The following is an 11,675-nucleotide window of genomic DNA, read 5'->3' as shown; positions in this document are numbered from 1 at the left end:
GTGTGTGACCCCAGAGTTCCTCGCTGACAGTGACATGGCTCTGGGCAGTGGCCCTGTTCGTTTTCTCTCCTCTGAGAAAGGATTGCTGACTCCACACAGCTCTCTGTCCTCAGCGGCAGGAATTCCATCAGATCTCGAGGAGCCGTTTAATAACCACAACACTTCTAGCCATTAACAAAGATAAAGAGAGCGCTGGAAAATTGACTTATGCCTAAGCACAGTAAGTACGAACCCAACTAAAAATCATAACACATGCTCCCAAACCCAGTTTGATGACTATGACACGCTCCCACCCCCATCCTTCGCTGGCTCCCCCACCCACCAGCTGCCACCAGCCCCTTCTGCCATGGCCATGCTGGTCTCCTTTTCTCTGCCTCCTACTGTCAAGCCTTTTTCACACTAGAGCGTCCCTACCTTGAACGGTCTCCATTCATATCTCTCCTGACCTACCACCCAGTAAAATAAATGCCGCTTCTATTCTAGGAGCTGCTGGGGAAGTCCCTGGTTGACACCTAGGGCAGTGTTACTCTAAGTGTGATCCGGAATCTGCACCTGCATTGAATTACCCCCCAGGCTTGCTGATGCAAATGCCTGGGCCCTCCCCACGACCTAGTGAGTCAGAATCTCCATGGGAGGGGCCAAGAATCTGCATTTTTAGCAAGCTCACCAGGTGTGGCTGATGCACCCGAAGCATGAGAATCCATGATTTCTCTTGAGTCCCTTGCTGCATGCCAGAGTCCAGCTAGGACTAGACCTGGAAAATTCACAAGATAATGTAATTGAAATATCGTAATCTCTCCAAGTAGCCCCAGCAAAACTACTCAGGGGATCTGGATTCTAGTCTTGGTCCTATACCAATAAGCTGTGTTGCCTCAAACAAGTCATGTCTCTTCTCTGGGCCTGTTTTCTCACTTATAAAAGCAGAGACTTGGAGGTCTCTTGGGCCATCCTTCTCTAACATGCTTGGAATTTCACTCAGGATAGGCACCCTTGTAGGATCGTCATGGTGGGAAAAGAGAACAGGGAGTCTACAGGGTTGAGCCCAGATGTCCAACCACTGCCTAAGAGGGTAGTTAACAGTTGCTGTTGCCAGGTTCGGTGGTTCATGCCTGTAATCCCAACATTTTGGGAGGCTGAGGTAGGCAGATTGCTTGAGCCCAGCAGTTTGAAACTAGCCTGGGCAACATGGTGAAACCCTATCGCTACAAAAAAATTAGCCAGATGTGGTGGCACATGTCTGTAGTCCCAGCTACTAGGGAGGCTGAGGCAGGAGGATGGCTTGGGTCCAGGAAATAGAGGCCATAGCAAGCTGAGATCGTGCGCCACTGCCCTCCATCCTGGGTGACAGAGTGAGAGCCTGTCTCGAATAAACAAACAAAGAAAAGCAAACAAGGTTAGTATCCAAGTGCCCTGACCTAGTAAGGCATTATGAGGAGTGAACCCAGTGTCTAGGCTGTGGCAGAGTCAGGCAGGGGCAGCCTGGAGTTGATCCCTGGGGATAGGTATGATACAGGGAGTAGGTCTGAGTGGCAGTGGTCCAGCCCGGTGGACTGGCTCAGAATCAGGCTCTAGGGCCCACAGAGATATCAGAGAGCAAATGGGAACACCCGGGCTTGGGTGAACAACTGCAACTCGAGGGAAGGGGGTGTCCCTGGCTGGGTATCTGCATTGCACAACTCCAGGGGGTGCTATCCTATAGGATACAATGTGGACGCCCTCTCTAGAGTTGTGCCACGTAGAACAACAAGCTAGGACTAGGCACCAGGGGTACCCCCAAGCATCCTGGATCCTGAACTTAGGGCAACAGAACCAGTCCAAGCCCATTCACTGCTTTGACCATCTGGGACATAGATAGCAGTTGCAGAAAAGGAGGTTTCCCTACCCCTCCTGGTTGGAAACTGGAGGCCTGAGCTTGGTCCAGGGATGACCACAGGAGGTGGGGGTGGGGTGCAGACAGCAACAGGTTCAGCAGGAACTTTCCTCAGACCTGCAATCTGCTCCCAGGAATTGCAGGCGGCCCCCTCACTTTGCCCTCTGGGTCCAGGCTGCCCAGCCCCTCCCTGTTGACTCAGGAGCACTGCCAACAAAAGGGAAGGGCCCAGAGAAGGTTCCGGGCCATTCAAAGGACTGGCCAACCGGTCCCAGAAGACTGGCATTGTTTTGCTAGAATAAACGGTTGAGAAACAACTTAAGAACTCCTGAAATTTGGAGGGCTGCTGTCCAGATTGCAAAAACAAACAAGATTTGGTGACCTGCCGCACACCAAGTGCTTCCACCAGCAATTATCTTAACCCTGAAACAACCCTGGGAGGCGATTCACATTCTTTTTTGTTTTTTGAGACGGAAGTCTTGCTCTGTCACCCAGGCTGGAGTGCGGTGGCGCGATCCCGGCTCACTGCAACCCCCGCCTACTGGGTTCAAGCCCTTCTCCTGCCTCAGCCTCCTGAGTAGCTGGGACTACTGGTGCACACCACCACGCCCGGCTAATGTTTGTATTTTTAGTAGAGATGGGTTTTCACCGTGTTGGCCAGGATGGTCTCAATCTCCTGACTTCATGATCCACCCACCTCGGCCTCCCAAAGTGCTGGGAGCCACCGCACCCAGAGCGATTAATATTCTTATCTTCTTTTACACCCAAGGAAGCGGGCCTTAGGAAGTCATGGGCTAACAGGGGCAGGGCCAGGCCTCTGCTTGGGCCTGCTATTTCCACTGCAGCACTGACCACCAGATATTCATCTTCACAGGGGATGGAACTGCCAGAAATGGCCTAACCCTGGTGCGGGACACTGGGTAGCAAAGCTAGGAGTTTATAAGAGGCCAAGAAATGTTCATATCTGAGCCTCCAAAAGGACAGCAGCCCCCACCTAGTCAGACTCATTCTCCAAGGATCACCCCTGAGAATCTCTGTTTCTATCTGGTAGCCTAACTGGAGCCCTAAGAAAACCTGTTTTGTCCTTTCTGTTCAACCCTTGAAAATAATTCATAATTCAAAGGGACCAAATGTCAGCCTTTCTGCTTGGTGAGCCTTCCCCAGCCAAATGCCAGGGACCCCTGCATGACACAGAGTCACTCACTCACAGCTTTCAAATTCTCTTTATTAAAAATCTTTTCTCTTTTGTAAAAACAAACACTTTGCAGTCAGTTATACAGATCAGGAAAAGTCGTGACAATTTATAGGACACTCAACGAATTTCAATACTTTACAAGTTCAAACTTAAATTAACTTAGTGTTTTTGTTTTTCTCATAAATTCAAAAAACAAACTCTGGTCCAGTTCAAGTATAATCTAATTATCTAACAGGTCACAGCCTTGGACTGTCCAAGAATGGGAAACCCCGATACTAATGGCTGCTGCTCACACCATCAAATTTTCCAAATTCTTTGGGGATACTGTCTAGATAGATGCTATTTTGGGTGTTAACAATGAAAAGAAAATTATACAGGCCTTTTGTTATATTAACCTGGGGTAAATATGAATCTGTTGCTCAAGGTAGCAATTGCTCTTCAGCATCCTTTTCTGGGAGACACTTTGAAATGGCTGACAAAACACTGAAAAAAAGCTTTAAAAAACAAATCAATATTTTCCTGGTTGCCTTTAATACTGCATTGTGTGTGGCACACGTAGGAATAAAAAGTGCAAATCATAGGGTCGGTGAAGGACCATGCCAATGGAATTGTATAAAAATAAATAAAAATAAATACATATGTACACACGTATAGACTCTTAGATGATTTTAAACTGAAGGTTCTGATTGAATGCAGATAGTGCCTTATCTCTTTCCCTCCCAGGGGCCCTCCCTAGCTTTCCAATATGAAGGCCAGTCTATCACATGGGAGCCATAACACTACACGACCATCTGGATTTCCGGAAATGCTGCTGGGGATGGGGGGTGGGGGAAGGCAGGGGTGGAGCAGAATGAGCTGGTGAAGTCTGCTCCCACTTTGCTAGGGGATAAAGTGTCCAGTCTCTCTGATAATGTACAGTTCTAGCCTCTGATAAAAATTGTATGCTATTTCCAGCAAAGTTCAGCAAGAAGGCCAAAGAACTGCCCCCAGAATTCCCTTCAGTGGCAAGAAAGACACACAAGATCAAAGGTTTTCTGAGAAATGGAGGAGGCAGAGCTGGTGTCCAGAATGCCAGGTTCAAACCTGTGGAGTTCCAGGGGAACAATCTGGGCTGAGCCACGATCTTCAGACTTTATTTGAGATACCAACTTTTCAGCAGCCCCCATATGGTCTTCTCAAAAGATAAAATTACAACAAATTTACTTTAAAGATTTTAGCTGGCTTTTATTTTTGATTCTAGAATTGGGCAACACGTCATTCTATAAAATAGAATGAGTGTTCCCAGGAGCTGAGCGGAGGAGGTTGGCTTTATAGACAGAAAAGGGCTGAGGAAAGCAGACACAAAGAACAAAAACCAGACTGGTCATCTCAAAGTTGCTTTCCTTATAGGTTAAAACCAAGGACACTTCTTCATCATGCTGGTTAAAACTGGCCTGTTTGGGGATTTGGCTATTCTCTTTCTCTCTCTCTCTCTCCTGATTTCTTGGAAGACAGAACTTTAACATGAGTGACTCCCTTTTGTTTTGGTCTGTTGGGCCTAGTGCAGGAGCTCAGTTCAAACCAACAGCCTCCTATAAATTTTATTTAATAGTCTGATGATGATGATGAGTTCAGGTTTCTTGCTTCTTCCAACCTCTCCGCATCACACCTGTTCAAGCTGGTCCGCTTTCACCCGGTGCTTGCCTTAACTGTTCTCTCTCACCAGCTCCCAGGAGTACGTCCCTTGCCAATGACTGCATGCTTTCAGGTTTACACTGATCATTTTATGTTCTTCATTTGTTCCCTTTGTGTGCCTCAGTTACCTGATATAAAATGTCAGCCTTGAACTAATCTCTCTGCCCTTCCTCTATTAGTACAGAGGACAGAATGTGCAGTATGATCTCACATGCCATAAAAAGGAAAATGAAAACAAAACAAAACAAAACCCTACACAGTCCCTTCTCAGTCTGCCTGCCCAAGGTCAGGAATGAAACAACAGGAACTGCCTAGGGGAGAGTGACCTGTCTTCCTTGTTTTATTTTTCCTGGGCTAAGCTATGAAGGGTGCTTTCAGGAGAGTATCTCAGCTCAGGAAAACAGCTCCACGCCCCCCTTCTTACCTGCCCGAGGGCCTCTCTATGGCTGTGGCCGAGCCTCATTTCCCCCAGCACCTTTATCCCATACCCTTTCAATGGAATATCAGACTACAGACCCCACAGCCTGAAGGTACCCACCCTCCAGTACCAGAAAGAGCAGTGGGAATCAGGACTTTTCATAACATTTTGGCATCAAAGTCTGCACAGGCAGTCAAACCCAAGGAGCCCTCAACTATCTGCCCAGCTGGAAAGGGTCCACCTACAGACACCCAGCAAACTTCAATGCCACTCTTTGGCTCTGCAGCCTTCTCTTTCCTTAGCTTCTCCCCCAACTGGGGGGCCATTTAAAAACCATCCCATTGAGAGGAGGTTGTACCCCAGAGTGCAGGCACCACGGCTGAGTGAAGGACAGATGATGTTTCCTTGACTTAAATAAGCTCATTTAACCCCCCAAACAACTCTGTTTTCCACAGCCTGGAACTGTCTCAAGCCAATGCTACACATTGCAGAAAGGCCAGCATTCCACCTAAACCCACGCCAACTGCTGCTTTAGCTGGAGGAAGATGCTTCTGTTTTTATTTTTAATTATAGTGAATTTGTACCAAATTCATTGTCCAGAATAGAACAAACCCTGACATCTCCTGAAATCAAGAGGAGGGAAGTAAGTTTGGAGGAAACTTATCAGAGCTTCCACAATGAAGGGCTCTTTTCATCTTCTCTAAAATTCATTTTATTTTACTTTAAGGCATAGGTCTGGCAGACTTCTAGAAGAACTGACAGGATGAAAGAGTTATTAAAAACAGGGGCTTTTCAAAAGGGTGGCCCAGCTGGAGGAAGAGGTTAATGAAGTCCCTCCCAGCTCTGCCAACAGATTGTCCGTGATGTCCCCTCACCGGGACTGCAGACCCGACTCGGCTCCCCAACGCAGGGGATACACGGGACACCAGACAGAGATACTGCTGTAGACTCACTGCAGGGGTTTGCCTGACCCAGGAGTTTCCATTAAACCTTTTCCTTGCGTGACTCAGCCAGGCCTGACGTATTAGATCCTATCAAGAATTTAAACACTGTGAAAATCCCTGAGAAGTTGGGTTTTGTGAAAAGGAAATGATTCTTGGCACATAAGGAGAGAGGGAAAGAGAGAACAAGAGGAAAAGAGAGAAAAACGAATTGAAAGATGGTTTGAGAGAAACAAGAGTCAACAGGGAGAGAGTTGGTGACCCTCAGTGGGCTGGACACACCTGGGTGACTTGGCTCCTGGAGACATTTCATGGGCATTTCACTGAGTCTCTGGGAGCAAACGCAAGCAATGTGCCCTGCTTGGTTTTCCTTCCTCTCAGGCTTTAGTCCTGTCCCCAGAATCAGGAAGGCCCCGCTTCCTTCGGCAAGCTCTCCTTTCCAACCTTGCAGCAGCAGTAGAAGCAGAAGCATCAGAGCTTTTTCCTTTCGAAGCGTGGCACGATTCCACTGTCCTCCGGCATCGGGCTACCTGCCCCCTCCGTCTCCTTGAGGCCCTCCTCGGCCAGCTGGGACAAATATTTCTGTGGAAAGAAGAGGGGAAGTGGAGGAAGGGACACATTAGTAGGGACCTAGAAGGAGAGGAGAGGAGGGGACATGCCTCGATCATCCCTCTCCTGGCATCTGTACCCAGCTGTGGGGTTTACCCTCTTCCTGGTTCATAGATCCCCCTAGGCTACAGAACTTATGCTAAGTACCTCATTATGTTAGGTTACAAGTAATACATGTCTCCTGTAGAAAAAGTAGAAAGTACAGGCTGGGTGTGGGTGTCTCACACCTGTAATCCCAGCGCTTTGGGAGGCCGAGGCGGGTGGATCACCTGAGGTCGGGAGTTGAGACCAGCCTGACCAACATGGAGAAACCCCATCTCTACTAAAAACACAAAAAATTAGCTGGGTGTGGTGGTGCATGCCTGTAATCCCAGCTACTCAGGAGGCTGAGGCAGGAGAATCGCTTGAACCTGGGAAGCAGAGGTTGCTGTGAACCGAGATCACGCCATTGCACTCCAGCCTGGGTAACTAGAGCGAAACTCTGTCTAAAAAAAAAAAAAAAAAAAAAAAAGAAACAAGAAAGAAAGAGAAAGAGAGTAGAAAGTAGAGCTATAATAGCAAACACTTCCAAAGCCCTTATCTAGTGTGAAGTGCTGTTCTAACTGCTTGACTTAAATAAGCTCATTTAACTCCCAAAACAACTCTGTTTTCCAGAAACAACCCAAGCTCTAGGCAACATATCTATGCCTAAAAGGCAGAGGGAGGGAAGCTGGAAGGCAGGGTAAATGAGCGCTGGCCTATGGCAGCTGTGCAAAACAGCACCATGGCCTGACATTTGAGACTCTTAACAACCTGTTTCCTGTCAGGGCAGGCTAGTGGGTGGGGAGCCTTGGAGGTCTTTTGGCGGATTTGAAAATGGGCCTGTCTGTTCCATCGCTGAGGGCTGCTTCTGCATGACCCCAGAACACTCACTGCTATGACTGGCCTCGGCCCAACACTGTGAGCCAGGTCGGGCCTTTCTTGGGCTATCTGGAGTCAACACAGTGAGGCAGACTAGGACAGGTTTGAGGCCCCAGCTGGGGTTCTCTGACAGGGCAGCAAGGAAAAGGCAAAGAGCACTGGATTAGGAGACCGAAGGGTGCAGACCAGTACGGTGGTTAAGTGTGTGCACTTTGAAGTCAGGTGACCTGGGTTCAAATCCTAGCCCTCAGCAGGCAAGTTATCAAATATCTCTGACATCTGTGAAGGGAGGGGAATAACAGTAACTACCGCATAAGGTTGCTGTGAAGTTGAAGAGAGGCAACACAAGGCGTTCAGCACAGCGTTTGTCACAGAATAAACACTCAGTCATGTGGGCTTTTCTTATTAGCGCAGCACCAGCCATATAAGTTGGAGAAAGCCACTCCTCTTCTCCCAGCCTCAGACTACTAATCTGCTAAATGGGAGGAACAGTTGTCCTCACCCTCCCTTCTGGGATGGTTTGAGGGTCAGATGACAGGGTGTGTGTGAGATGACCAGGTCTGCCTGCTCTCTCCATAGAAGAGACTGCAGTTGGCTTCCAGAAATGGGTGCAGCCTGACTGGGAGAAGAGCAAACGGTGGATGGCAGCAGGCAAAGCTGCTGATGGAGGGCCTGGGTTCTCCTCTGCCTTGGCTCAGGGAGGGTAAACCATGTGCTGAGGAAGGCAAGTGAATGAGCGTCCAGTACATGGACACATTCCGCTCCAGGGCCTGGAGCCAAGCAGGTATCTAGTTTTCCTATCGAGCGCTGGCTCCACCTGTTGTTCTGAATCACTCTGGGTGGGTTCTTGCAGAGCCGTGACCAGCCGTGGGGCACAGCACAGGCTGCTCAGAGAGAACAGAGGCTCCTTCAACCTGCTTCCTGCCTTTAGGAGCAATCTCTGGTCCTCAACTCAAGGCCTCTCAGTTGTGTTAAGTTTAAAAGTTGCCTGATTCAAGTGTCAGTCATCACCTGCTGCTTGAGGTGGGGGAGACTGTGTGGACAGAGGCATTCTGTCAAAGCCACTGACAGAAATCCTACCTGGGAAGCCTGTGGTTGGAAACTCCCAGCTCCCCAGCCGGTGCACCAGGTAAAGCTGCACTGCTGCTGGCTGGCACGAGGGGCTTAGCCAGTGTCTACCCCAAGGCACCCCAAGGCCACAAGAATGGCTCTGGCCTGCTGCGGGCAGGGGAATCTGCCTGGGGGCGTGGCCCAGAGGCTCAGAACACAGTGCAGTCCACTGCCCTGGGAAACATACATGAATTAGAATTAGAGGCCCTGGCAAGTCTGAACTCTTCCTAACTTCCAAGGTGACCTTGAACTGTGTGGCCCCCTGAAGGGCTGCACAATACCACTGCAAATGCTGGATGAGAGAAAAGGTTCTCACGCCAACATAGCAGAGCCTGACATAAGGATGGTCTACAATACAGACTCTCAGGCCCAGCCCTAGAGAAAACAAGTGTAGGGTGAGATCCAGGAAGCTGCATTTCTTTCTTTTTTTTTTTTTTTTTTGAGACAGAGTCTTGCTCTGTTGCCCAGGTTGGAGTGCGGTGGCGCAATCTCAGCTTACTGCAAGCTCCACCTCCCAGGTTCAAGTGATTCTTCTGCCTCAGCCTCCTGGGTAGCTTGGATTACAGGCATGCGCCACCACGCCCAGCTAATTTTTGTATTTTTAGTAGAGACGGGGTTTCACAATGTTGGTCAGGCTGGTCTCGAACTCCTGACCTCGTGATTCACCCACCTCGGCCTCCCAAAGTGCTGGGATTACAGGCGTGAGCCACTGTGCCTGGCCCAGAAAGCTGTATTTCAAAAAGATGCCAGCTGGTACAAAGACGAAGGTTTGGGAAAATCAGGACCAGATGATTTCCAAGACCCCTTCCATCCTTGCCATTGTGTAGGTTTCATCTTGTCGGGAAAAGGGATGATTATGTCTTCAAGCTAGATGACTTCCCTCAGCTGGCTTTGTGGGACCCAGTCTGACCCTCCTGATCTGGCCAAGTCAGGCCTTTCTTGCCTTGCCCCTGGAGAGGCCTAGCCCTGGGCCACAGGCCCTGTGGCTGCCTCAGTCACAGAGCAGCTGCTCTCCAGAGGGAAATCAAAAGGCTTAAATGACCTGAGTTTGGGCATAGCCTATGAGAGTCCTCTGCAGATGGTGACCCAGGCCATGACATTCTGGGTCTCAGTTTCCAAGACTAGTATAGTAGAGTAAGACGAAAGTGATTCTGAATCAGGCGATTTGATCCTAGGCCCAGTAACTCACTATCTGCGTGGCCTTGGACAAATTATATAGCTTCTCTGGGCCTCAATTTTCTCAATCATTAAACAAGAAAGTTGGCCCATATCTGAGTTTTTGTTGTTGTTTTTTGTTGTTGTTGTTGTTGTTGTTGTTTTAACTAGGCATGCACATTTGAATCTTTTGGAGAACTTTCTTAAATTACATCTCCCTGCAACCTGCCTTCCACCCCCAAATTTTACTAAATATCTAACTTAGTACCTGTATTTTAGAAATACTGTTCAGGGCCGGGCGCGGTGGCTCAAGCCTGTAATCCTAGCACTTTGGGAGGCCGAGGCGGGTGGATCACGAGGTCAGGAGATCGAAACCATCCTGGCTAACATGGTGAAACCCCGTCTCTACTAAAAATACAAAAAACTAGCCGGGCGTGGTGGCGGGCGCCTGTAGTCTCAGCTACTTGGGAGGCTGAGGGGGGAGAATGGCGTGAACCTGGGAGGCGGAGCTTGCAGTGAGCCGAGATCACGCCACTGCACTCCAGCCTGGGAGACACAGCGAGACTCCGTCTCAAAAAAAAAAAAAAAAAGAAAAAAAAAAAAGAAATACTGTTCAGATGAGTCTGGATCATGTCCCTGGTTAAGAATGGCTAGATCAGTCACTTTTAAACAATTTAATGATAATAGTAATGCCTAGCCTGGGACTTGGGCACAGCCACTGTGAGGACTCCTTGAGTCAAAGCCTTGTGGTTCAAATAACTAGTGTGATTCCTTGTAGTAAAAACAGCAGGTGTCTTGAGATACACCTTAATATTAATATTAATACACATTAATATCTCTGAAATAAAAATGCATTTTACAGTTGGTGGAGTCTCATCACTTGATTTGCAACATTTTTTTTTCTAGTTGGTACGAAAAAATAATGGTGCCTTACAAATGATGGCACCTTAGACTGGGTGAAATACGGTGTATACAGTATTTTTTATATGTCGTCTTTTAACATACTACACCATTTATTTTATTTATTGCTTGTCACCTACATTAGGATGAAAACTCCATGAGAACAGGGATTTTGTCCACTTTACTGTTGTTGTTACAGTATCCCCAGTCCCTAGAATAGTGTCTGGTACCTAGCATGCCTGTGGTAAGTATTTGCTGTATGGATGAACAGCTAAAAAGAACAAAGCAGTGGTTTTTTATTCTAGGAAGCAGGGATACCTGCATAGGGGAACAGAAACAGAGAAAAACTGGAACATTCAAGTCTTGTGGGAAGGGGTCAGCCCCAGTCACAGGCCAGAGGAACACTGGCCTAACTTGAGTTACTCACAGTATAGAGGGAGAGGCGGATATTGCCAAAGCCAATCCAAACAGGATGTTTTAAGTACTAAAGTAGAGACATGTGCTAGGAGCAACATGGGAGGTAGCCACCATGTGGAGAGCAGCATGATGGAATCAAGTCTATGGGAAGATCAGGAGTTCTCCGAGTAGTGGAAGGAGACAGACACAGAAGCAGGAAACAGCTTTGTGTGCTTGGGGAATGGTAAGTAACCTGTGGCCTGGAGTAGGCCTTGCAGGTGGGAGCTAGACTCAGGCAAGCAAGGCCGAGGACCCCAGACACCTGGCCCGGTTATGGAGACTGGGGAGCCCCTGGCCTGCTGGGCAAGGAGCGTGTATGGTTACCTGTAAGTTCCTGTAGTGGACAGCACTGCGGCAGTGGCTCATCTTTGCTGTCTCCTCACTCGTGTAGAACAGCCCACACAGCTTGCAATAAAAGCCAGTCCTGGGAACCACGAACTCCACCCC

The 11,675-nt window shown here is 48.5% G+C and overlaps 1 protein-coding gene across 4 annotated transcripts in view; it reads right to left on the bottom strand.

The window, feature by feature from the left end:
- Window positions 1-3,077: 3,077 nt before the first annotated feature.
- The window catches only part of RBM20 (RNA binding motif protein 20), a 195,079-nt gene continuing 186,481 nt past the window's right edge, over window positions 3,078-11,675 (bottom strand). For all 4 annotated transcript variants that reach the window (XM_050804354.1, XM_050804357.1, XM_050804356.1 and 1 more), the window contains exons 13-14: window positions 11,553-11,674; window positions 3,078-6,680 (exon numbers count right to left, since the gene is read on the bottom strand). In XM_050804354.1, coding sequence (XP_050660311.1) covers window positions 6,570-6,680; window positions 11,553-11,674 — 233 coding nt within the window. In that variant the 3' untranslated portion in view covers window positions 3,078-6,569. The remainder of the gene's footprint in view (window positions 6,681-11,552; window position 11,675) is intronic.

This window comes from Macaca thibetana, chromosome 9 (assembly GCF_024542745.1).
Source record: "Macaca thibetana thibetana isolate TM-01 chromosome 9, ASM2454274v1, whole genome shotgun sequence".
Lineage (NCBI taxonomy): Eukaryota > Metazoa > Chordata > Mammalia > Primates > Cercopithecidae > Macaca > Macaca thibetana.
Note: the sequence above shows the minus strand (reverse complement) of the source record. Positions and strands in the feature narration are given on the sequence as shown.